At 57.7% G+C, this 25,060-nt stretch overlaps 1 protein-coding gene across 6 annotated transcripts; it reads left to right on the top strand.

The window, feature by feature from the left end:
* Positions 1 to 2,150: 2,150 nt before the first annotated feature.
* Positions 2,151 to 23,891, top strand: PDXP (pyridoxal phosphatase). Of its 6 annotated transcripts, none has more exons than XM_067698004.1 (18): positions 2,154 to 2,584; positions 3,735 to 3,777; positions 4,010 to 4,114; positions 5,257 to 5,333; positions 5,643 to 5,754; positions 5,846 to 5,922; positions 6,424 to 6,562; positions 7,122 to 7,190; positions 7,342 to 7,432; positions 7,860 to 8,005; positions 8,981 to 9,092; positions 9,448 to 9,529; positions 9,620 to 9,700; positions 10,230 to 10,346; positions 10,896 to 10,993; positions 11,328 to 11,493; positions 12,518 to 12,623; positions 14,700 to 14,899. In XM_067698004.1, exons 1-18 carry the CDS (start codon positions 2,526 to 2,528, stop codon positions 14,835 to 14,837), a joined length of 1,818 nt encoding a protein of 605 aa, XP_067554105.1. In that variant the 5' UTR covers positions 2,154 to 2,525; the 3' UTR covers positions 14,838 to 14,899. The 6 variants fall into 6 exon arrangements, with proteins under 6 accessions (XP_067554102.1, XP_067554105.1, XP_067554107.1 ...); XM_067698006.1 differs by having other exon boundaries at positions 2,156 to 2,584; positions 12,518 to 12,612; positions 14,700 to 14,821; XM_067698000.1 differs by lacking the exon at positions 14,700 to 14,899 and adding an exon at positions 14,041 to 14,601 and having other exon boundaries at positions 2,156 to 2,584; positions 12,518 to 12,612.
* Positions 23,892 to 25,060: the final 1,169 nt, after the last annotated feature.

Genomic DNA, 25,060 nt, shown 5'->3' on the forward strand with positions numbered 1-25,060 from the left:
TGCTCGAGCCTAAATATACCCTAAAACATACCCCTTACCCAGCAGCCCCATCCAGGCTGGACATGGAGGAGCCAGGTGCCCTTCCTGCAAAGGCTCTTGGGTCTGGCTGGAGGGGAGTCTGGAGCCCAGATGGGAGGCCCAGAGCTCACGTGGCCTGATTATACGGCTCAGTTGTTTCCACAGCAGCTGCCGCTACAGCCCACATAGGTTGACCCCTGCCCAGGCTGCAGCTGGGGGCTCAGGCCCGGGCAAGACTAGGAGGGACAGGGGTAGAAGCCAGGCCTTGCCCTCAAGGACCTTTAGAACAGCTGGGGAAGTGGACGAGCCCAGACCAGTGTGGTCTGGGCCAGAGGCAGGGCTGGAGCAGGATGGGGACGCCATGTAGCCTGGAGATTTCCCAAACGGCAGGACAGTGGCACCTGGTGTCAAGTTGCTGCCTTGGGAGTCTTCAGTTCCCTAATTCTGCACACAGTAGGTTGTGCGCATTACGGAGACAGGGGAAACTGAGTCACCACCAAGTTCTGGGATCTGTCCAGTGAGGGAGGTGGAGAGGCCAGGACTAGAACCCAAACATTGCAAAGCGCAGCGCCACATTTTAAGATGCCAAGTCGGGACTTCCCTGGTGGCGCAGTGGTTAAGAATCCGCCTGTCAACGCAGGGGACACAGGTTCGATCCCTGGTCCAGGAAGATCCCACATGCTGTGGAGCAACTAGGCCCGCGCGCTGCAACTACTGAGCCCGTGAGCCTAGAGCCCGCGCTCCGCAACAAGAGAAGCCACCGCAATGAGAAGCCCACGCACCGCAATGAAGAGTAGCCCCCGCTCACCGCACCTAGAGAAAGCCCACGCGCAGCATCGAAGACCCAACACAGCCAAAAAAAAATAAAAAACAGAAGCCAAGTCTATACTGGACTCTAATGTCTCCCTCCATCGAGGCATTCCTCAAGCCCTGCCCACCCTAGAATCCCCCCTCCAGGGGCCTTCCAGCTGGGAGAAGGGGAAGTGGGCAAGGAAACCTAGCCTGGGATCAATCCCCTCATCCTGCCCTGAGCCTTTGATCCAGGAGCCTCCCAACTTCCGGCCAGGATTCCACACTCGGGTTCCCTTTGCAGCCCCTCCCCATCCCACCAGGGTCTGCCTGGCTCTCCCTTTGGAGAGTTGGAGGGGTGGCCAGCACATGCCCACTGTGTGCCAGGCCCATGTTGGGCCCGGGGCACACTGAGATGTCTGAGGTGGAGGTCCTGCCCTCAGAAGTGCCCAGTCTGCCCACCCACACACAGTAGGTGCTCAAGTAACCCTCAAATTGAACTGAAACTCCAACAAGGCAAAGTGCAGTAGGTGTGCTAGGACCCTACCCCAGGCCCCTCCCTCTCCCCCCCCCCGGAGCTCCTGATGCCCAAGGGGTGCAGGGGTTCAGACTAAGAAGAGCCTACTGCTTGCCAAAGGCTCTCATCTTGTATTAACTGGCAGTTATAGAGCATCTGCTGTATGTCCCAGTGTGTTCTGGGCGGAGAGCCGAAGAAATTACTACAGTACCGAGTTTGGGGAGGTCAGAGCAGTACCCGCGCCCTTGCCTCACAAGAAGTTAGTGCAGGGACTGAGGAAGTCTGCCGGGTAAGGGATTTCACAGACAGCGGAAACTCGTGGCTGGGGCTGGAAGACGGCAGGGTGTCAGGGAACTGCTCTGGGAGGTTTCGCTGTGGCTGGAGGGGGGGGGGGACCCCCGTGAAAAGGGCGATGGGAGCACTGGAGGAGCAGGCAGGAGTGTCTTATCCACTCTTCCAGGTGGGCAGCGTCAGGACAGCTGACCCGCAGGCCATTAGAGACAGTGAGTCCAGAGTTCCAGGGACTTGTCCAAGGGCACGCTGCAGCAGCGTGGCCCCAGGAAGCCAAAGCCTCCAGCCCATCTTCCAGCAGAGGAGCAGGGGTTGACCTTTAGCTCAAGGTGGCCAGGAGGTCCTTCCGGAAGGGAGTCTAGGACAGCATCCTTTGGGAGGCCTAGATGGGCCTGTCCTTGGCCGCTGCCTCCTAAACATGGAACGCTGTTTTCCCTTTAAGAGGGTGCCAAGGTTATTTATACCCAGGGCTTGCAGGCCGGAGGGTGGGGCAGGAACCCAGGAAGCCGGGCAGGCGCGGTGGCAGGAACGGGCTTACCTGCTTCCCGCCACCGGGGCTGGGCGGGGAGGAGCGGGGAGGAGGGGCCGCGCGCACAACCTGTGGATCTCCAGGCGGCCGGCGGACCCACACTCGCCGGGACCGTAGGGGGGGCGCCCTTGGGGGGCCCGGAAGACGCGAAAGAGCGAGAAAACAAACTTGGAGAGAGGAGTGACCTGGGGGCCGGGGGCGGAGTCGCCAGCGGGGGAGGAGAGAGTGAGCTGCAGCGAGAGCGCGGCTGGCCCAGGAAGCGGAGAGCGCCGCCCACCCACCCGGGGCGAGAGAGGCGCCGCGGGCAGAGGCAGGCTGGGCCGGGGGCTGCCGGGCCCTCGACCCCCACCGTGACCCCGCAGCCCCCAGCCCGCCCCCAAGATGATGAAGAGGCAGCTGCATCGCATGCGGCAGCTGGCCCACACGGGCAGCTTGGGACGGTGAGTGTCAACCCCTTCCCTTCCAGTCCCATTCTCACCCGGCAGGACCCTAGAGGAGGTGGGAGGTCGGGGGGAGACTGAGGACAGCTGGACAGCCACCTTCTGACTGGCCACCTCTTTTCCTCCCCTCTGAATGCCATCCCCTCTCCTAGCCAGAGCAGGAGGGGCAGGCGCTGGCCTTTGGGGGAAGGGGCACCCCTACCCCTGACTGGAGGGTGGGTGGAGGATCAAGGATGCTGGGTCTTCTCTGTCTCCATGAGCCCCTGAGTGGACGGTCCTCCCTGGCCTCACTTGTCCCCTCTGTACAAGGGGGGACTGTTAACCATCTCTGGTTGCCTGCGGGGGAGGGATGGTCAGGGCCCCAGACCTTGGGGGAGCAGCAGAGATAGGGTCCTGGTAGTGATGGGAGGAGGGGCCGCCCCTGCCCTGCCCTGCGCCTCTTCCCACCGTCCTCCAGCCCAGAGGCGTCCTTGCTTCTCTGTCTTGCTTCTGCTTTTCTCAGCCTCAGGTGGAAACATCTCCACATTCCCACCACAGTCCCTGAGCTGGTGGTGTGGAGGGTGGAAATTTGGGGAGCTCCCAGGGCCTGTCTTCTCTCCTCTTCCCCCTGCGCTGGGAGTTTCTCATTCTCTGGGCTCAGGGGAGCGGATTGGGTGTCCACAGACCTGCTGTAGTCACACACTGGCACAGATGCCTATATGAGCGTGGGCAGTCAGGCCGACTTGCTCGGAGCCTGTCCCCACGTGTCCCCGGGCAGGGGCCCAGGACCTGCCCACCACCACAGTCCAGAGCCCTTTGTAACCAACAGCCCAGGAGTCTGAGCTCGCACACTTCCTGTTCTTGGGGCAGCCCGGGCCTCCTTTCCCCAGGTCAGCAGAAGAGAGAGGCGCCCCCAGTCCCCGCTTCGGTTTCGTCCGCCCTCTCTGGGGACACAGCCCTGGGTGGAGGAGGAAAAAGCCCGGTATCCTATTCCCGCCCCCATGGAATGTGTTCCGACGGGGATGAGGCAGGCGGGCCACCCAGGGCGGCCTGACTGGGAGGGGCACTGGAAGCATCTGGGTTTCAGGTGCCCTGTTTGCAGTGGGGGGGCAGGAGGAGGCGGGGGTTTCCTAACCTGGGCCAGCTCAGCAGAAGCTGTCTCCCCCTGCAGCACCCCGGAGACTGCCGAGTTCCTGGGGGAGGACCTGCAGCAGGTATGTGCCTGGGCCGGCAGCGGGTGGCAGGGCAGGCCCATGCAGGCTGTCAGCAGAGGGCCAGGCAGGGATGCCAGGTGGGGGCCCGAGTTGAGTCATTCCAATGCTGTTGGCAATGGGGTCCCCAGGAGGAGGGAAGAGAAAGGCAGTTCCTGCTCTGGGGGAGAACAGGACAGTGGGGCATGGGGGACAACAGCCCCCCACGATCCATAACCCCTGGACCCCCTCCCAGGTGGAGCAGCGACTGGAGCCGGCCAAGCGAGCAGCCCACAATGTCCACAAACGGCTGCAGGCCTGTCTGCAGGGCCAGAGCGGGGCGGACATGGACAAGCGGGTGGTGAGTGGGGGTCCCAGGGAGGAGGGGCCTGGGCAGGACACCTCTGTCCAGTGGGGCAGCGGGGTCGGGGCTGGGGTCTCCCCACTAGTCTGAGTCTCTGGCACCAAGGGGGTGGAGACTGCTCTGTCCCAAGGCTCCTCCGGCACCCCACTCATGAGGTCCTATTTCTTCCCCATCCCCTTCTTGACGCCGCCCGCCTGCACCAATCTTCTGAGCCACAGCCAGGCTTCTGACAGCACCTGAACCTCTCTGTCCAATCAGCACCCAGAGCAGGTGCTCACAACTGGGCAGTCTGTGAGGGCTTCCTGAAAGAAGTGCCATTTGAGCTGGATTTTGAGTGTTACTCACTGGTGTTAACCAGTAGCCAGTATTTATGGACTGATTACTGCTAGTCTGTTACTAGGATATCTCCATGCATTGCCTCACTTAATGTGAAAACAACCTTAGGAGGAGGCTGCCCTTATTAGCACTGTGTACCGAGAAGGAAACAGAGACAGAGAGGTAAAGTGACCCACTCAAGGTCACACAGCTAGTAAGTGGCAAAACTGAGATTCGAATTCTGGTCTCCCTGACCTAAGCTGGTGCTCTGTACAACGCTAGGTAGGAATGTGGGGGGCAAACTTGTAACTGGGCAACAGTTCCGTGTGGCCAGAGCAATAGGGAACCGTGGAGGGTTTTGAGCTCCGCAGGGGCTAGGTCAGCCACAGATGCCCTGCGGCAGGGGAGAGGGCCCACTCTGAGGTTGTGTTCCTGGCTCCTTCGCCCTCCCTCTAACTGTGAACTGGGACAAGCTCCATGCCCTCTGTTTTTAGTTTTCCATTCAGTGATGGGACTTGGTCCATGACTCCTTCCTGCCCAATCGTGTGGCTTCTGGGAGGGGGCAGGGGGGCCTCAGATGGGTGGGGGCTCTGTACATGGTTACGGGGAGCTGTCACCTCCACCGTGCCTTGTCATCTTCCTGCTTCTACTGTCACCTGTGTCCGTGGCCCTCCTGGGTTCCCGCTTCCCCTGTCCACGCCCAGGGCCTTGCTGGGGATTCTGCCCCTAGGAGACTCACCATGTGCTCAGGCAGGGGCGTGGAAGCAACCCAGTGGGCGAGCGCACGCGCTCACGCTCACAGCCGACCCTGCCCTTCCCTGCAGAAGAAGCTTCCCCTCATGGCTCTGTCCACCACGATGGCCGAGAGCTTCAAGGAGCTGGACCCCGATTCCAGCATGGGGTGAGCACGGACAGGGACCTTGGCCCTCACCTGGAGATGCCAAGGAGGGATCTGGGTCAGGAGAGGGTCCCAGTCAGGGAGGGCATCCACGGTGGAAGGATGACCAGGCTGGGAAGAGTGTCTGGGCTGGGAACAGTGTCCAGGTCAGTGAGGGTGGCCAGGCCCGCAAGGGCGTTGGGCTCAGTGAAGACGAAGGAGAGACAGAAGAGATAGGGGGTGATGGGGAGGGAGGAGGTGACCCTGCCCAGTCTCTCCAGAGGGGGGTGAGGGGCTGTGGGAGCCCAGGCCCACTGGGTGCTGTGTCCACAGGAAGGCCTTGGAGATGAGCTGTGCCATTCAGAACCAGCTTGCTCGCATCCTGGCTGAGTTTGAGATGACCCTGGAGCGGGACGTCCTGCAGCCGCTCAACAGGCTGAGTGAGGTGACCCTGCCCCCTCCCTCTGCCCCCAGCTTCCCCAGCCTCCAGCTCCCACCTCCGCAGCCCGCTGAACCCTTCCTGTGCCCGCCCCCAGGAGGAGCTGCCAGCCATCCTCAAGCACAAGAAGAGCCTGCAGAAGCTGGTGTCTGACTGGAACACACTCAAGAGCAGGTGGGAGCCACAGCCTCTAGGTGAGGTTCACGCCTACTTCAGCCTACAGATGTGGCCACAGAGCTTCGAGGCCCTTCCCCCACCAGGAGGACGCTGCAGGGCCCACTGAGTACAGTGTGTGTCCTTGTGCACACGCCTGGTCCTTAAGAAGACATATGGGGACAGTGCATGTGAGGGTGCCTCTGTGCGCGTATGTGCATGTGCTTGTGCCAGCTGGGGTACCCAAAAGCCCGGGATAGCCATAAACAATCCTCCAAGATCCCTGGATGGCGGGAGGGGCCCCACCCTCCACTCTGGAGGTGCGTGGCCATGATCACCAAGCCCACCACCAGGGGGTGCGCCAGAGCACTCTGCCCAGGGTGGGCAGAGACCCAAGGCCAGTTCAGCTCTGGGATTTGCATCTATAAATTCCGGAACCCTATGTGGTCAGGCCTGTGGAGGGGCCCTTGGCTCTGGACATGCGATGGGGACGTAACCACCCCACCTTGGGATCCTCCCCAGGCTCAGTCAGGCAGCTAAGAACTCAGGCAGTGGCCAGGGCCTGGGTGGCGGCCCGGGCAGTTACACCACCACAGCCAACAAGGTGGAGATGCTGAAGGAGGAGGAGGAGGAGCTGAAGAGGAAGGTGGAGCAGTGCAAGGTGAGGGGCACTTGGGCTTCCTGCATGTGTGGTGGTGGCACGGGTGGGTGCTGTCCCCATTTCTCAGATGGCAAAACTGAGGCTCAGAGAGGTGACGTGACTTGCCCCAGGCCACATAGCTAGGAAGCAGCAGAGCCGGGATTTGAACCCAGGCTGTCAGGCTCCAAGGTCTGTGTACTTAGCCATCACCTTGTAGCCACTTCTGTCTGTACCATACGCATAACACGTGGGCGGGAGAGACGCCTGTTCACCGGAGTCTCAGTGCATTTGCTAAGTGAGTGAATGTATGAATGAAGGATGGGTGAACAAATGAGGGGTGAGTAACACAAGGCACTGTGCTGAGGATATAGGGACACAGAGAAGAGGACTAGAAGCTGTAAAAGCCCCCCAAGAGTTCAAAGGGGTCCCTGCGGGCTGGCCCCAGGAGCAAACCGTAAGCAGAGAGAGGAGAGCTGGTTGTGACCCTCCCCGTACAGCTTGGGCAAGTTGCTGTCCCCTCCAAGCTTCCCCGCTGGGCCCCAGCCTCGCTGGTATAAGCCCTCCCCTCTCTGTCCCCAAGGACGAGTACTTAGCCGATCTGTACCACTTTGCCACCAAGGAGGACAGCTATGCCAACCACTTTATCCACGTGAGTCCAAGACCAGGCTCCTGCCACCCGGAGCTCCGGGGCCACTGAGACCCCCTGCGAGATGGTGGGAGGGAGGGGTCTGCGTTTGTGGCCCCTGGGGGAGGCTCAGCTTCCCTCACTTCCCCCCGGGGGTGCCCTCTTGTCCCCATAGCTCATGGAGATTCAGGCCGATTACCATCGCAAGTCTCTGAGCTCGCTGGACACGGCCCTGGCTGAGCTGAGGGAGAACCACAGCCAAACAGGTGGGGACACAGGCAGGCCCCGACCCCCACCCCTGACCCCCACCCTGCTTGGGGCACGTTAAGAAGCTTGCACTCCATCACGAAAGGCAGCAGGGAGCCAGAGATGCGTTCTGAGCAGGGGAGCGCTCAATTAGATTTGCGATGAAGAGATTGCTCCGGCTGCGGCTGCGTGGAGGATGGAATGAAGGGGCAGGACTGGAACCCTGTTAGGAGGCAGGAGGGAGGTGACTGTGTCCCGGACTGGGGTGGGGGCAGTGGAGGTGGGCGGATTCGAGAGATGTGTTGGATAATTTCAGGATGTGTGGCATGGGTGGTCAGGAGGGAGGTGGTAGCCCCTTGAGAATGTCTGGGGATGCCCCTGTCTGCCCTGACCTCGATGCTCAGAGGTGGGAGGACCCTGGGCCGCTGATCTGTCTCGTCCCTGCAGACCCCTCCCCCTCGATGATGGCCGCCCCCTTCTCCAGGGTGTATGGGGTGCCTCTGGGAACCCACCTGCGAGAGCTGGGCCGGGACATCGCCCTGCCCATCGAGGCCTGCGTCATGATGCTGCTTTCTGAGGGCATGAAGGAAGAGGTGGGGCTCACTGGAGTGGGTGGGGAAGGAACACCAGGGCCCTCACTCGGTCCCACACCTCCCACATGCTGCCCGTCGCTGGGACCTGTAATCTCACCACCATTAGCGTACAGGTGCCGGGAGAAGGCGTGGCCTCCTGCTGCTGAAGTGATACCACCTCCCACTTAACGATGCTCACGTGGGCCGGGCACTGTGCCATCAGCCCTTTGCGCTCCTTGTTCCATTGGATTATCCCAATAACCCTTGGTGGGAGCCCTCATTGGCTCCATTTTGCAAGGGGGAGGCAGAGGCCAGTGGGTACACGTGCCCAGCAGGTGAGAAAGTGGCGGTGAAGCCGGAGACTCCACGTGAGTCACAGCCACACGCTGCCCTCATCCGTCCTTTGCACCTCGGTCGTGCTAGTGTATCGGCTGCTTTCCTAAGGACAGACCCTTAGGAGGTGGACCACACCCAAAGGCAGACCTAGGCTTCAGGACAGTCCTGCTGGGCCTCCTATCTCCCTTTCACTCCTAACCAGACTCCTGTCTCCCCACGACTTTTCTGAGCTCCTCCCAGACTTCCCGGTTTTGTTTTGGTTTTTTTTTGTGGTACGCGGGCCTCTCACTGTTGTGGCCTCTCCCGTTGCGGAGCGCAGGCTCCGGACGCGCAGGCTCAGCGGCCATGGCTCACGGGCCCAGCCGCTCCGCGGCATGTGGGATCTTTCCGGACCGGGGCACGAACTCACGTCCCCTGCATCGGCAGGCGGACTCCCAACCACTGCGCCACCAGGGAAGCCCCTAGACTTCCCCTTTTGCTCAGAATCTTAGACCTTAAGAGTCGAGAGGAACCACGAATACGGTGGTGTTCACTCTGCCCACCAGCCCAGTGGGCCCCCGAGGCCTACTCCAGGCCATGAGTGGGCCAGGGCCTCCCAACCGGGGTGTCCTGCCCCGCCCACCCCTCTGTGATCCCCACCTTCCCCCTCTCGCACCTCAGGGCCTCTTCCGTCTGGCCGCCGGGGCCTCGGTGCTGAAGCGCCTCAAGCAGACAATGGCCGCGGACCCCTGCAGCCTGCAGGAGTTCTGCTCTGACCCCCACGCTGTGGCAGGTAGCTGCTCTGAGGAGCCCTGGGTGGAGAGCCTTCCCCCCAAATCCCTTCCCTGAAGCTGCCTGAAATGATCCCGTGATAGTTGGCTTAAGGCCTGATAGACATCTGAGGAGACACAGGAGTCCTTAATGTTGAGGTCCATGGTGAGCCCCCCGAAACGTGTGTATGTTTTTCTGCGGACAACATCACTAGGCTTCATCATTTTCTCAGAAGGGCCCGTGGCCCAAAGAAATGATCAGACCTAGACACGTTAGTGTGAACAAGAGCTAAAGGTTCCTAACATGGAGAGAGCTGAGGCCTGGGGGTAAAGTTGGGGGCTTGGAGGGCTGCATCTGAGCCCCCGCCACCACTCCAGGTGCCCTCAAGTCCTACCTGCGGGAGCTGCCGGAGCCCCTGATGACCTTTGACCTCTATGATGACTGGATGAGGGCAGCCAGGTGAGGATGGCGGGGGGCAGGTGCTGGGGAGGACGAGGCTACAGAGGGGCCACCCAGGGCAGGCTCACCAGGTCTCTCCCCCGTCCACAGCCTGAAGGAGCCAGGAGCCCGGCTGGAGGCCCTCCAGGAGGTGTGCAGCCGCCTGCCCCGTGAGAACCTCAGCAACCTCAGGTGAGCCCCCAGCCCACACCCAGGCCTCCCCCAGCCAAGGCCCAGCTGCCACTTCAGGGCCGTGGGCTGGTATCCTTGTCCTAAGCAATATTTCTGAAAATACCACTTTGATGTATTAACTGTATTTTCTTTATGCTAGACATCGAACTGAACACATACCTTGAACCTTGAAGCCACACCACCCGGCTTTAAATCCCACCTCTGCCACTATGTGGTCCTAGGCTAGCCATTTAACTCTCTGTGCCTCTCAGCACAGAGTTAACTCTCAGCACCCTCATGTGGAAGACCTGGAGCATAACAGTCCCTACTCTAGGGTGGCTGGAGGTTCTCAACTTAGTGCCTGACACGTAGGTGGTGTTCAGTAGGTCAGCTAATGTAACTAGTAAAAATGTTCCTCAATGTCCTGTGCGGTGTCTGCCACTCTTTGGCAATCCCAGGCTGGAGAAGTCTCAGGTCCTGGGGGGCCTCCATGGGTGTTCATGGCCCAAGATGCCCTGCCCCTGGTCCAAGTGCCCCTCCCACGCCCCAGGTACCTGATGAAGTTCCTGGCACTGCTGGCCGAGGCGCAGGAGGTGAACAAGATGACACCCAGCAACATCGCCATTGTCCTGGGGCCCAACCTGCTGTGGCCCCCTGAGAAAGAAGGGTGAGTGGCCACAGGTTGGGGGGAAGGCGGCAGTCCCCTCCCCCCCCCCACATCTGCTGCTTACTTTTCCCCTGGGCCTCCGTTTCCCCATCCTTGGAGTAGGTTGAGCAGCTGCAATTGTCAAAGCTGCTGTGACGAGCAGCCAAAGGGATCATGGATCCCATGGGGCTTTGGAGATAGGCATTCTGGGTAAAGGCAGTAATGGGGTGCTTGGTGGCCTGTTACGGGGAGCTGGGCGCCCAGAGATCTGATTCTAGCGCGCCCCCCCGCCCCCCACCTTCCAGAGATGGGCCTTAGGAAGTCACTCTGGACCTTCATTTCCTCATCTGTAAATGGGAGAGAAACTAGACAGACATTGAGGATGTTTGCTTTGGGAGTTAGATGAGTTAATAAACGGAGAACTGTTTTGTAAACTGTAAAGAGCTGTGGTATGTGAGGGGTTGTTATTCACCTGGTCCTTGTGTCCCCAGTGCCCAGCACAGGGCCAGAGAGTTGGGGTCACTAGACTTTGCTAAATGATGACTCACTTTCACTTTCTTTTCGTCCCAGGGACCTGGCCCAGCTGGACGCAGCCTCCGTCTCATCCATCCAGGTGGTGGGCATGGTCGAGGCTCTGATACAGAATGCAGACACCCTCTTCCCTGGAGGTAAAGCTCCCGCCTTTGTGAACGTGTCCCTTTTTGTGCCTTCATCTGCCCAGCTTGGTGCCCTCCAGACTCAGCTTCAGTCCCTGGCAACCCTGCAAACTCACCACGAGGCCTGGAGGAAATGGCTCCTCCACTCTGAGCCTCCGTTTCTCATCTGTAAAATGGGGATGATGATGCCTGCTTCGTGGGATTCTTGTGAGGCCCACCTGGGAGTGGGAAGGCGAAACATGGTCCAGACAACATCCGGAGAAAGGGAAAGTGGTCCCAACACCGGCTGAGGAGGGGAGGCCTGCGGAAACTCTGTAAGTTCAGATCTGCTCCCTTCTGTCTGCAGATATCAACTTCAACGTGTCAGGCCTGTTCTCAGCGCCTGCACCCCAGGACAAGGTCAGCGACAGGCCGGCTTCCGAGGAGCTTCCATCGATTGCCACACCCACCCCGGCCCCTGTACCAGCTCCGGCTCCGGCCCCTGCCCCAGCCTCAGTGGCTCTCAAGGAAAGGTAAGGACTGATGGGTATGAATGGCCCCTGTCCTGGCCTTGAGATGCCTAGCCTGAGACACCATCTCTCAGGGTGTCCAGTAGCATTTTAGGAAATATAATTATTATATTTTCATCCCAAATACCAGGTTTCCCAGTTTGGAGTGGGTAGGATAGAGACCTCAGAGGCATATTCTTCTCAACCTCTGATGTGTTCCCTTCTGTGTTATATGCTTCTTTACTGAGCACCTATTGTGTGCCAGGCGCTGTTTCAGACCCTGGAGATTTAGGGAACTAGGGAACTGATCATTTTGGAATGTGTAAATTCTGTACCTTCCAGTCTTCTCTTTGATCCTTTAAATCGGGAGGTTTAACACGGTGCCACGTTGCCTCCGTACCCAGCGGGTATTGATCAGTTATCACAGACTGCTGGGGCCCAAACCATGAATTTCCTCAGATGAGCAAGACAGACAAATGCTGCCCTTAGAGCTCGCATTCCAGGGAGTGGGGAGACAGAATCAACCAGAACACTGATAAAGGCACAGTATAACGTCAGGCAGTGATGTGTGCTACGAAGGACAGTAGAGCAGGGTCGGGGGGTCGAGTAGGGAACAGGAGTCAGGCAAGGGGGGCTCAGGAAAGGCCTCCCCAAGGAGTAGCCAACGGAGCAGAGCCAGGAATGAGCCCTGGCCTCCTCCCCTGCTTCTCGTCCGTTCTCTGGCTTCTAGTGGCCAGAACATCCCGTAAAGGTCACATGGAGGCTGAGAGCTGAGATACAGGGGAGGCCCTGCTTTCTACCCCACATCTTGGTCACATGAGGGACCTCAGACACTGTCGCAGTGTCACACAGCAGCCAGGGCTCAGTGGATACAAACTCTGGCCCATGCCAGAAGCATCTTATCAGATCCCAGGCCCAGCCACAAAGTGGTGGAGAACAACTCCTGGGAGGACCCAAACTCAGCCTGTTGGCTGGAAATCTCCCCAGGATTCCAGGAGTCCTCTGGGTGATGGCCAAGGCTGACCCTGACCCTCTCCTTCCCTCGCAGGGCAGAGTCTGAGGCACCCCCCAGACCAGCCTCCCCCAAGGTCAGTAGGAGCTCCCTGGAGGCAGCGACCCCAACAGAGGACATGGCTCGGAGGAGTGAGTTGGCTGTGGGAGGAGAAGGGGGGCAGAGGGTGGGCAGGGAAAGGGGCCGGGCAATCCCAGACTGTCCCATGTTTTCAGACAGCCAGGGGAGACCAGGAATCCAGGTGGCTAAGGGCCCAGGTTTGCTGCTGGACACTCTGGGTTCAGATTCCAGCTCTGTGACCTTGGGCAGGTGACTTCACCTGTCTGTGCCTCAGCTTCCTCCTCTGTGTAATGGGACAATAACTGCACCTGCCTTGTAGGGCTGTTTGGAGAATTAAATGGTGCTGCCTGGCCCATACCCAGCACACAGTAAATGCTCGATAAAGGTCAGCGATTGAGTGTTGGGAGCGGTGGAGTTCAGTCCCTCAAGAAGACCAGGGATCACAGAGTGAAGAGGGAGGATGGGGTCTTCAAAAGACAGCGAAGGAGGGTGGTGGTGGTGGTGGTGGTGGTTTGGTAGCCTCCTTCTGAGCCCCTTTGGTGCGTTCACCTGTTCAGGTGGCCTAAAGCCAGGCAGGTGAGGAGGCCGAGGGTTCAGGTGCAGAGTCTGCCAGGGTAACTAGGACACTTGGGACACCCAGCCCAGGAGGCTCTAGAGTTTTCCACCTGGATGGGAGCAGATGGAACAGCGTCAGGAGCCTCTGGACCAGCAGGAGCTGGCAGGTCGCACAGGGATCTTCTTACAGGAGGGGGCTTCTAGCCACCTTTCCTGGATGGGGTGCAAGCAGGATGTTTGCTCACTGGAGCACAAGTCAAAGGACGGTCACAGCATCACCTGCGCTGGTCCTCACGTCAGCCCTGGGAGGTCAAGGCTGTCATCTTATCTCACCGATGAAGAAACTGAGGCTCCCGGGGGCAAGTGATTTGCCCAGGCCCTCCAGTGGGTGGAGACAGAGCTAGGACCAGGGGCCAGATGTCCTGCCCCACCTAGCCCCTCGGCTGCCTTGTGAGGTTGGACTGTGCAGGGGCATCTGAGCGCTGGGGTGGGGCAGTTCTGGTGGGCTTCTGAGAGGAAGTGAGGAGGACCCAGGTGGCAGGTGGAACAGGCAGCAGTTCTTCATTCAGCAGCTCTGTACTGAACACGTACACGGCGCTAGCCAGCTGGACGTCAGCTGGCCTCACTCAGTTTACATTCTAGTCAGGGAGACAAGCAATAATCGAGCAAAATTAAAACTGACGAGATCATTTCAGAGGGCAAGAAGTCCCGTGAAGAAAATACGACCGGATAATATGCCAGTAACTGGGGCAGGGCGGGGGAGGGGCCCTCTAGCTGAGGACAGACGTGGACCGAGGCCCGAATGGTGAGCAGCCAGCGTGGAAACTGTTCCCGGCAGAGCGAACGGCAGATACAGCAGATTCGAAGATCCCAGGGTGGCATCGAGCTTGGGGATTTGCCGCAGGCAGTGTGAACGCCTAACCGCCCCTCTCCTTCCTCCACAGCCAAGCGCCCAGCGCCGGCCAGACCCACCATGCCGCCCCCCCAGGTCTCCAGCACCCGCGGCTCCCCTCCAGCCCCACCCCCGCCCCCTGGCTCTGGCAGCCCTGCGACCCCCCGGGCTCTGCCCCGCCGTCTGGTTGGCAGCAGCCTCCGGGCCCCCACGGTGCCACCCCCGTTGCCCCCCACTGCCCCCCAGCCTGCCCGGCGCCAGAGCCGGCCCCCACCAGCCTCCCCCAGCCCGGCCTCCCCCGGGCCAGCCTCCCTCGTCCCAGTCTCTCTGAGCACACCTGCCGATGTGGACCTGGGGGCGGCCGCAGAGGAGGGAGGGGCCCCTGAGGCTGCAGGCAGGGCCCCCACTCCCCCGGTTATCCCCCCTCAGCCCCGGCCCAGGAGCCTCGCCTCAGAGACCGACTGAGCTGGCGGCTTCTCCCCGACAGCCCTCAGCATCCCCTCCTCCCCACCTTGTCCTCCCAGGACACAGCCCTCACCCCTCCCAAGGGGGTGAGGGCCTCCAGCCTTTGCCTACAAGTGCCTCGGTGTCCGCTGGGTCGGCCCCCACGGCAAGGAGGACTCAGGACAGTCCTCCACTTCCAGACCTCTTACTCTTGGCTCCACCCTGGGCTTGGGGGCGCCCCTCAGCCAACTCCCCACTCTCTGGCAGGGTCCCAGGGGAGCCGCCGGAAGGAAGGAGACGCTTGCCTGCTCCTACAGGACTTTTATTTTTCTCTTGCCAACATATTTTTTTGTAAGGCTGGTAAATAAATTATTTTGGACAAAACTGGAGCAGCTGCCCAAATGATAGTTTTATTTTCTGTTCTTGAAATAAAGAAGCCACTTTGATAAAGGGGAAAAAATTACCTATTCTTTGCCTCCTTTCTTTTTCCCTGTCTGAAATAATAACAGCCAACATTTTTAGCACTTACTCTGTGCTACCTATCGTGCTTTTCTATGCATGATTTCCATTTAATCCTCTTCCAGGGAAGTAGATCCCATTACCTCTTACAGGTGAGGAGACTGAAGCTCAGAAAATGACCAAGGTCACGTGGCAAGTGAGGCATGGACCTGGCCCAGGTCTGCCTGATTCCAGAGCCTGGATCAGTCCCTCACATCCTGAGCAATTTATTTAACTTCTTGGAGTCTCCTTCATCTGTGAAAACATTTAACAACTTCCACCACAGAAATGTTGGTTTGAGGATTAAAAGAGACACACTTGTAAAGACCAAGGTACCGCCCTTGCACACAGAAGTGCCCTATAAGTGATGACTGCTTGCTGTTTCCCCCAACCTGTGGTGTTCTCTGTTCCCAGAGAAGGCAGGGAAGGCTCCCCTGTGGAGCAGGGATGGATCTGTCCTCAAATATTCCCTGAGGCTGCTCTGTGCCAGACTCTGGGCTAGGTCCCAGCTCAGCCCTATGCCCTAGGAGCTCCTGGGAACGGACGGGCAGGAGAACTGACAATTACAATCAAGTGTCATGGGGGTTCCCTGATGGTCCAGTGGTTAGGACTCCACGCTTTCACTGCCGAGCGCGCAGGTTCAGTCCCTGGTTGGAGAACTGAGATCCCGTAAGCCGTGTGGCAAGGCCAAAAAAAAGAAAAAGAATCAAGTGTCATGGCACTGGGAACCCACGTTAGCACACTTAGGGGCAAGCCAATTAACCCAGACTGGTGTGTGTGTGTGGGGGGTGAAGGCCAAGAAGGCTTCCTGGAGGAGGTGATATTGAGGGGGAGTCTTTCAGGAGCTGGCCAGCTAAAAAAGGGAAGAAGGAAGAACATTCCAAGCAAAGGAGACCACCTATGCAAAGGCCAGGAGCAAATGCCCAGGGCACTGAGGCACAGAAAATATCAGCCTCAGAGCCTGAGTGACAGGGTGTGGTTTTTCCCAGGTCTTTGAAGCTCCAGTTGCTCCTGGGGGTCAGACACGTCTTCAGAACCTTCTCAGAGGTTGGCAGACCACCTCAGAATTGTGACACATTCCTCCCCAAGTGGGGACCTAGGCAGCTGGGTCCCATCACTGCCCTGGGCAACTGGCTACTGCTGCTCTGTCTCCTTCCCGCTCCAGGGTCCTCGGGTGACAGACTGCCTCTAGCCCAGTGCCTCTCCACTCTGGCCTCACAGTAGAATCCCTGGGTAATTAAAAAAGCAAAGAAATTTTGAAATGCCAGGTCTCACCCAAAACAATTAAACTAGAATTTCTGGGATCCTGCAACACATTGGTATTTTTAAAAAACGTTTCTCAAAAGTCATGGAACTGGACTTCCCTGGTGGCGCAGTGGTTAAGAATCCACCTGTCAACACGGGGGACACGGGTTTGAGCCCTGGTCCGGGAAGATCCCACATGCTGCGGAGCAACTGAGCCTGTGCGCCACAACTACTGAGCCTGCACTCTAGATCCCGCAAGCCACAACTACTGAGCCCGTGTGCCACAGCTACTGAAGCCTGCGCGCCTAGAACCCGTGCTCCCCAACAAAGAGAAGCCACCTCAATGAGAAGCCCGTGCCCGCAAGGAAGAGTAGCCCCCACTTGCCGCAACTAGAGAAAGCCCACGCACAGCAACGAAGACCCAAAGCAGCCAAAAATAAATAAATTAAATAAATAAATATATATTTTTTAAGTCATGGAACTGTACATTTAAGATCTACACATCTTACTGTATGTAAATTATATCTCAAAAAAAAAAAAATTCGTTCCCCTGGGGACTCCACCGCACAGCCAGATTGGAGAACCACTGGTCTAGACCAAGGGCTCCAGCGTCCGAGAGGACACCGTGTGCCTCTCTCCTCAACACACCCACACTCTTCTCAAGACTTCGCTCGTAACTGGTGTGATCACGGTTCAGAGAGCAATGAGATTTGACCCAAAGATAACATCTCCTTTAGCATCTGTTTTCCTCCTAGCAACCAGCCGTCTTAAGCTTCTGATTGGCTGGGGAACGCGGAGCGGGCCATATTTTCTACTTGTAACTCCTTATTGGTCAAAAGGAGCGTCAGTCTCTCAGCCTCCCATCCCTGCAAGAAGCTAGTTAGGACTGAAGCTCAGCGACTACTGGCCCAGCGGAACTAAGGGGAGTGACGAAGGACCAAGCTAGGCCGTCGTTGGTCCCTTTCCCTCGGTGGCGGCCGCGATTCCGCCCTTTTCTCCAGGTTCCCTTAGCTCGCAGCCCAGCTCCTCCCCGAGACTCTAGCCCCCATTGGCCGCGGGCCAGGCCGTGACCCCGCCCCCTGGCCCTTGCGGCGCGCCGATTGGCAGGTGCCAGAAACCAGCCAGCTGCGGACGAGCGCGCCGTGCCCGCGGAAACAGAGCGGCGCGGCGCGAGCGTGCGGGCAGCCAGCCGGCTGCATGGCGCGCTGCGAACGGCTGCGCGGCGCGACCCTGCGCGACGTGCTGGGCCGGGCGCAGGGGGTCCTTTTCGATTGCGACGGGGTGCTGTGGAACGGCGAGCGCGCCGTGCCGGGCGCCCCGGAGCTGCTGGAGCGGCTGGCGCGGGCTGGCAAGGCGACGCTGTTCGTGAGCAACAACAGCCGGCGCGCGCGGCCCGAGCTGGCCCTCCGCTTCGCGCGCCTCGGCTTCGGGGGTCTGCGCGCCGAGCAGCTCTTCAGCTCCGCGCTGTGCGCTGCGCGCTTCCTGCGCCAGCGCCAGCTCGGGCCGCCGGACGCGCAGGGCGCGGTGTTCGTGTTGGGCGGCGAGGGGCTGCGGGCCGAGCTGCGCGCCGCGGGGCTGCGCCTGGCGGGGGACCCCGACGAGGACCCGGGCTCGGCCCCGCGCGTGCGCGCCGTGCTGGTGGGCTACGACGAGCACTTCTCCTTCGCTAAGCTGAGCGAGGCCTGCGCGCACTTGCGCGACCCCGACTGCCTGCTGGTGGCCACCGACCGCGACCCGTGGCACCCGCTCAGCGACGGCAGCCGGACTCCCGGTGAGCGCGGGGCTGGCGGGGAAACTGAGCTAGGGCGCTTATGCCTCCACTCCTGCGAGTGGGGTGGGGAAGGGGCGTATCCAGGTGCCAGGTGGGGAACAGGAGGGATGTGAGGGCGGTCCCCACCCAGCAAGAGCCCAGGATGCTTTCATGTCCACATGTGGTAATTCTTGCAACCGTCACCCTGTGAGGGGCAGCAGTGGGGTCCCGGTTTGACAGATGAGGAAACTGAGGCCCATTGTGGCTCAAGGAGTTGCAGGCGGAATCCAGGGCCCCGACTCCCAATCCTAGCCTTTCTGAACCAGCCTCAAGGGCTCCTGTCATTTTCCCCACCCGCCATCGGGGTGAGGTCGGAGAATTGGGGACAAAGCCTGGAAGGATTCCCCCCGCCACCGTTGGAGGTTTGGAACAGGAGTTTCTAGCGGCAGGTTGAAGGCAGGTGTGCGGGGAGCACAGAAAGTGGATGGAGTTTGACCTGAGTTCCAGTTCCAGCTCCAGGGCTCTGTAATCTTGTTAAGTTACATAACCTTTGAGCATCTCTGCCCTGGGTGTAAAATGGGAATAGTAACCATGACAGTTTCGCTGAGGAGAGAGTGATCAGGATGAGTGCCTGCTACACAGTAGGTGCTCAGATGATGTAAATTGTATCCAAGACCTCTCCTATTACAGAGCTTTATGAAGCACCTTGGTGTCTTATTTAGTTTCAGAATTACTCTGGAGATGGAAGTTATTGTCCCATTTCCCAGTTAAACTGAGGCTAAGAGAAGGGAAGTGAGCCACCCAAGAAAGAGCAAGAGGATCTGAACTTGGCTCTTGAGGCCACCTTACCCCCAGCCTCTAAACCCCACCCCCTCCATCCAAGGCACTCTTCACTGCTGTCATTTGGGAATTCAGATCTGCAGAGAAAGCAGGAGCAAGTGAGCCTCCTACATCGTGGAGGGTTCAAGTTAGACAAGAGCAGGTGGTAGCAGAGGCTAACTGACAGTAGTGAGTGTGTGTGTGGACAACCAGTCAGTAAGCTGAGGGCAGGGTGAGATCTCCATGACTCACTCCCTGCTGGCCGCTGACTCGATTGATACCAGACCCTAGGAGGGCAGGGTGGGATCGATTGAGGAGTAGACACAGTATTAAGATGGGTGGCAGGGAGGTCCTAGAGCTGAGGAGATCTGAGAAAGCTTCCTGGAGGAGGCATCTTGCAGGACAGGGCACTAGGGAATGGAACAGGGCTTGAGCCATGGCAGAACCAGTTCCAGGCTGAGAATCTTATAGTTCTAGGCCCGTCTTAGCTTTGCTGCATGACCACTTCAGTCTCAGTTTCCCCATAAATCCAAGGTGAGGGCGCTGGTCAGGGCTCCCAGCTGCACTAGCTCCTGCCTACCCTAGGCCATGCTATGAAAAGTGAGTTTCTTTGGGGGCCTCAAAGCTCAGGTTAAGGTTTTGGGTTCAGAAGCTCCCCCAGGGGCTCAGGAAGGATGGTGTGGAGGAGCTGGGGAGAGACCAGGCCCTGCCCACGCGTGCCCCTTGGGTCTCACCACCCATCTGGCTTTGCCCGCCAGCTCTGCTGGTCATTCCCACAGCCAAGAGGGGGAGACAGAGCTTAACAAATACAGCGCTGGTGTCCTGTTTGGGCACAACTGAATCATGCAGCTTTGAAAGTGGAATAAAAACACTAATAAAGGCCCCAATATGCATAAAATCTGAAATAATGCTAATCTCACCCCAGTTCCCCCTCCCCAGTCCCTATGGGTCTCCTAAATTGTGTGTTTACCTATCTACCATGTGGCAGCCACTTGAGATGGCAAATAGAAATGCCTGTTGTCTTAGGAATACATCACCAGCAAAACATACGCCAGCCTTGGATGACAGGTTGTTGAGAAGAGTGGGATGTAGTGGTCTGAGGACACAGTTACGTTCATAGACTCCCCTGCTTGGATGCTCGCTCACCCAGGGTACGGATCTTAGCTTCATTCACTGCTCTATTCCCAGTGCCTCACACAGTGCCTGGCATATAGTTGGGCCTCAGTAATATTGGCTGAGTGAGTGAGGTGGGACATGGGGGGCCAAGAGGGATCGGCTCCGACCTGGTAGGAAAGGAAGATGCTGGGACTTCCCTGGTGGCTCAGTGGTTAAGAATCTGCCTGCCAATGCAGGGGACACGGGTTCAAGCCCTGGTGCGGGAAGATCCCACATGCTGCGGAGCAACTAAGCCCGTGCACCACAACTGCTGAGCCTGCACTGTGGAGCCCGGGTGCCACAACTGCTGAGGCCCACGCGCCTGGAGCCCATGCTCTGCAACAGGAGAAGCCACCGCAACAAGAGGCCTGCACACAGCAACGAAGAGTAGCCCCTGCTCACTGCAACTAGAGAAAGGCCCCGTGCAGCAACAAAGACCCAACACAGCCAAAAATAAATAAGTAAATTTATTTTAAAAAGGAAAGGAATATGCTAACAGAGCTACCATTCTTTTTTTTTTTAATATTTATTATTCATTTATTTATTTATTTTGGCTGTGCCAGGTCTTAGTTGTGGCATGCAAGATCTTTAGTTGCGGCATGCATGCAGGATCTAGTTTCCCGACTAGGGATCGAACCCAGGCCCCCTGTATTGGGAGCACGGAGTCTTACCCACTGGACCACCAGGGAAGTCCCCAGAGCTACCATTCTTTTTTTTTTTTTTTTCTTTGGCAGCACGTGGGCCTCAGCGGCCATGGCTCACGGGCCCAGCCGCTCCACAGCATGTGGGATCTTCCCGGACCGGGGCATGAACCCGTGTCCCCTGCATCGGCAGGCGGACTCTCAACCACTGCACCACCAGAGAAGTCCAAAGAGCTACCATTCTTGAGCTGAGAAAATCACTTTGGGGTGACGCAGTTGAGCCCTTCCCATCCTGGAAGGAATTTCTAACTAACAGGGCAAATGGCTTTTCTTCCCTACCCAGTTCTCAGGAAAACAAGCAGGCGAGTTCTAGGTCAGAGGTCAGGGAGACCTTCCCAACAGGGTTGCTCTGGGCCAGCTCTGCCTTGATCCTAAGGAAGTTCCTCCTCATCTGGGGGCCACAGGGCTGAGGATTCTTCCTGTTTGTGCACCTTCTGTGTCTTGGGCTTAATCAAGTTGAGTGTCATCCCCTATGAGAAGGGAGACAGGAGGCCCAGAGCATTTGGGGTCAGACCAGTGGAGTACTGATGTCTAGGAACTGGAAGAGTCTTGATTTATGCCTTTTGCCAATTTCTGTGGTGTAAGTACTCCCCCCACTGTGGCTGATTTCAGCCTACCAACGTGAAGTCACTTATCATGGGGTTGGGAAGATATGTACACGCCATTCTGTAATATTTCCATCATTAGGATGCAAGTAACCTCAAGAGCATAGATAATGGTAAAATAATTAGGAAGTGATGAGTTTTGAGAATTTATTAGCTTTGTTTTAAACATATTTCACTTGATTGTTAAGTTTATATAAGTTGACTTTTAATAGTGGCTTTGTTTAACCACCAACTCATTTCAGAATTCCTGAAAATGAAACATTCAGCACTCCCAAGCCCGTACAGGCTGGCCCTGCATGTGTCTGGGTCAGACCTACCTGAATGCATATCCTTTATCTGCCACTTATTAAGCTGTGCAACCCTGGACAAGTTACTTAACGACACTGAACATCAGCTTTCTCATCTGTAAAATGGGCGTTCATGAGCTCCCACACAGCCCCTGGCACTTTAGAATGTGCTCATCATTAGTGTGAAGGTAGAACATTCTGGCACAAAGATGTACCCCTGAGACGGGCACAGTGGACTCATTGTGTGGGACAGGATGGTACTGGGCTGGGAATTAGCCTTTTCTAGACAGTCCTCCTATTGTTAAACACTTGGGTGTGTTCCACAGTTTTGCTTATTATAGTTACTGAGGCCACGGACATCTTCAACCATGTAGCTGTTTGTCTCCAGTTTGAATTCTCGCCTTGTGATCACTTTCCCAGTGGAGGCTGACTGGGTCAGAGGTGCGAACATTTCTGTGCCCTGCTGTGTTCCAAAAGGGCTGTGCCAGTTTCTGATGCCAGGAGCACACATTCTTGTAGCAATGACCACAACTGCTGTTTGTTAAGGGCTTTTCTGTTTCCAAAGCATTTGCCCCTGTGGTGCTCACAGCACCTCTTTGAAGGTAGGCATTACTTGGATCCCCCTTTCCAGTGAGTCTAGGGAAACTCAGAGAGGTTGGCTTGCCCAAAGGCGTGTGGCCGCCTGGGTAAACTTGTGAACGGCACGCAGGGCTGACTGAGCCAGGCCCGGTTAATGCAGTGGCTCAGTCAGGCCTTACAATACCCACGTGAGATACTGCCATTGATATCCCCATACAAGAGATGGGAAAACTGAGGCCCAGGGAGGTTAAGTAGCCTGCCCAAGAAAGGTGGAGATGGGGTGTGAATGCAGGCATCTGGTTGCAGAGTCTGTGCCCTTAACCCCTACACTAAGACTTGGAAGCAGGTGGCCTTTTAACTCATTTCAGTGCCTAATTTGACCCCCATGCCAAGCTGCCTCGATGGGAATTCCAGTTTCCGGGCCTGGATGCTTTCCCCGCTGCCACCCGCATTAACCGAGTCTCCATGTCCCTGCAGGCACCGGGAGCCTGGCTGCTGCCGTAGAGACAGCCTCAGGCCGCCAGGCCCTGGTGGTGGGCAAGCCCAGCCCCTACATGTTTGAGTGCATCACAGAGCACTTCAGCGTGGACCCCAGCCGCATACTCATGGTGGGCGACCGCCTGGAGACCGACATCCTCTTCGGCCACCGCTGTGGCATGACCACCGTGCTCACGCTCACAGGCGTCTCCCGTCTGGAGGAGGCCCAGACCTACCTGGCAGCCGGCCAGCACGACCTCGTGCCCCATTACTATGTGGAGAGCATCGCGGACATGATGGAGGGGTTGGAGGACTGAGCCCACCTGACCAGCAACTGTGGCTGCAACCCTTGCTCACCCTGTTCCTGTAGATGGAGGTGATGGGCCAAGAGCTGCATTAAGGGCTACCAGCTCCCTGGCCCCAGTTTCTACCCTGGTGGGGCTGGAACCCAGGGAAGATGTCAGGGCCCTCGGACCCCCTTCCAGCAGTGGCTGGGCACTCTCCTGTCCCAGAAGCTGCCTCCTCCCTGCCACTGGTTTACCCTGGCCTGACCCAGCCAGGTGGCCTTATATCCTGACCTGTGACCTCCGCTTGTTTAAATCTGGGCCCTGCTGCCTTGTGAGGACTTCCCCCAACCCTGAGCACTTAATCCCCTACCTCCTCCCTGGGGCCTCTAGGGCTCTGCCTGCTCCTGGGTCCTGGCCCTGGGTTCCTATTGACCGATCAGAGGTCTAGGTAGCCATGAATCATTATTGTCCTGAGCCCTGAATGGACCGATCAGAAGGCTAAGTGATAGTGACTCGTTGCTGTTGGGTCTTGAGTGGACCAGTTGGGAGCCTAAGTGACAATGACCCTTTCTTGTCCTAGGTCCTTGGTAGACCAATCAGGACCCTAGGTAATAATGACCCATTAGTCTCTTGGATCCTGAATAGAACAATCCAGAAGTCTGAGAGACTGGCCTCTGGACAATCTGGGTCTGACTGGACCAGCCAGGGGTCCAGATTTCTGTTCATAAATACGGGTCCAAGTGCTGAAGACACCCCTCCTCCACAAAGGGGGCCACTTGGTGGCTCTGGGGGCTTCTGTAGCTGAGAGCCCCACCCTCCCTGATCACGGTACCAGACCAGTGTTGACGGTGGTCACAGCTTGGGAGGGGGGCTTTTGTGGCCCGCCCCCCGTGCTGTCAGTGTTTGCTGTGCCACCTCTCCCCCGCGCCCACCCCCAGCTATTTATTTATTATTGCGTGCCCGTGATGGTGGGGATGGGGGCTGGGCCTTCCCTGCCACCTCCACCCCTGTTGTAACCAGTCCTCCCGTACTTAATAAAGTGCGAGTGGGAGTGTCTGTGGGTTGAAGTCTGTGTCCAGGGTGGGGCGGGGGGAGGAGCCCTTGCCTGAGCCTGCTCTCCCCGGAACTGGCCCACCCGCTTCATGAAATGATTTACCCCAGTTGCAGAGTATTCTCTGTGTGCAGTGGTACCTTAGCACAATAGCACTTTGTGCCTCACTGAGTCGTTATATACCAATCTGCCTCAGTCCTTCAGAAAATCCAGCAAGCTTGCATTACTCATCCCACTCTACTCCTTGGGGAATGAGCATCTTAAAGGTGATGTTAAGTTAAACACGACGGCACACCCCTGGAAAGTGTGACCACCTGAGGCAGGATCTGAACTTGTGTGGGCTGACTCCGGGAGGCTGCGGCCCCTCTCTGTGGAGACAGGTGCGAGACCGGTCCTCACCCTCCAGGAGGCTCAGGTGAGGTGCTGCGCACCCCCCTCCATTTCAGGCATCCTTCACACATGGGCTGCTGCTGTGAACGTGTGCCCTGCTGGCCTCGAGCATCCTCAGTGCCTTCTGCAGAGCAGGTGGCCATCTGTGAGCTGGCTGAGGGGAGGACTTCGAGGCCTGGAAAATTCTCTTCACTATGATTCTTCTGGGGAAGAGGGAGTACTTGACTGAGCCTGGCTGCATCAGGAAGTGGGAGCAAATGTGCTCTTGTGGAGACTTCTGGTTGTGACGGACTTGGCTCAACCTGGCTAAGGCGTAAGAGAGTTTATTGGCTGTCCCAACACCCTCCAGGTGCATCCCTCTCATCCTCTCACTCTTCTGGGCTTTGGGTGTGGAAGCGGTTGCAGCTATTATGTGATCGCAAAGCATGGCCCAGTGTATTTCTCTGCTTGTGACTCTGCTTCAGAAAGATGGGAAGAGCTTGTTGGGGTTGTTTCCTCCAGACCTCTAAAAGTTACAAACCAACAGAAAAAGTCTAAGAACAGCACAGTGAATACCATATGGCCTTCGCTGGACTCCCAGCTAATATTTCAGGAAGCTGATGACACCAATCCACAAAATGAAACAACTCCTTCACATTATACCCCCTGGTTTCAATAGTTACCTAGTTTTGCCTCCCTCCTCCCCCACCCCTGCATGTTGACTACTTTCTTGGTGACCAGAGGCCTTAGGGGTACTTTCTGTTGTCCCTGCCATAATTTTTTCCTCTGGGGGTGGCTCTGAAAC

Source organism: Pseudorca crassidens, chromosome 11 (assembly GCF_039906515.1).
Source record: "Pseudorca crassidens isolate mPseCra1 chromosome 11, mPseCra1.hap1, whole genome shotgun sequence".
NCBI lineage: Eukaryota > Metazoa > Chordata > Mammalia > Artiodactyla > Delphinidae > Pseudorca > Pseudorca crassidens.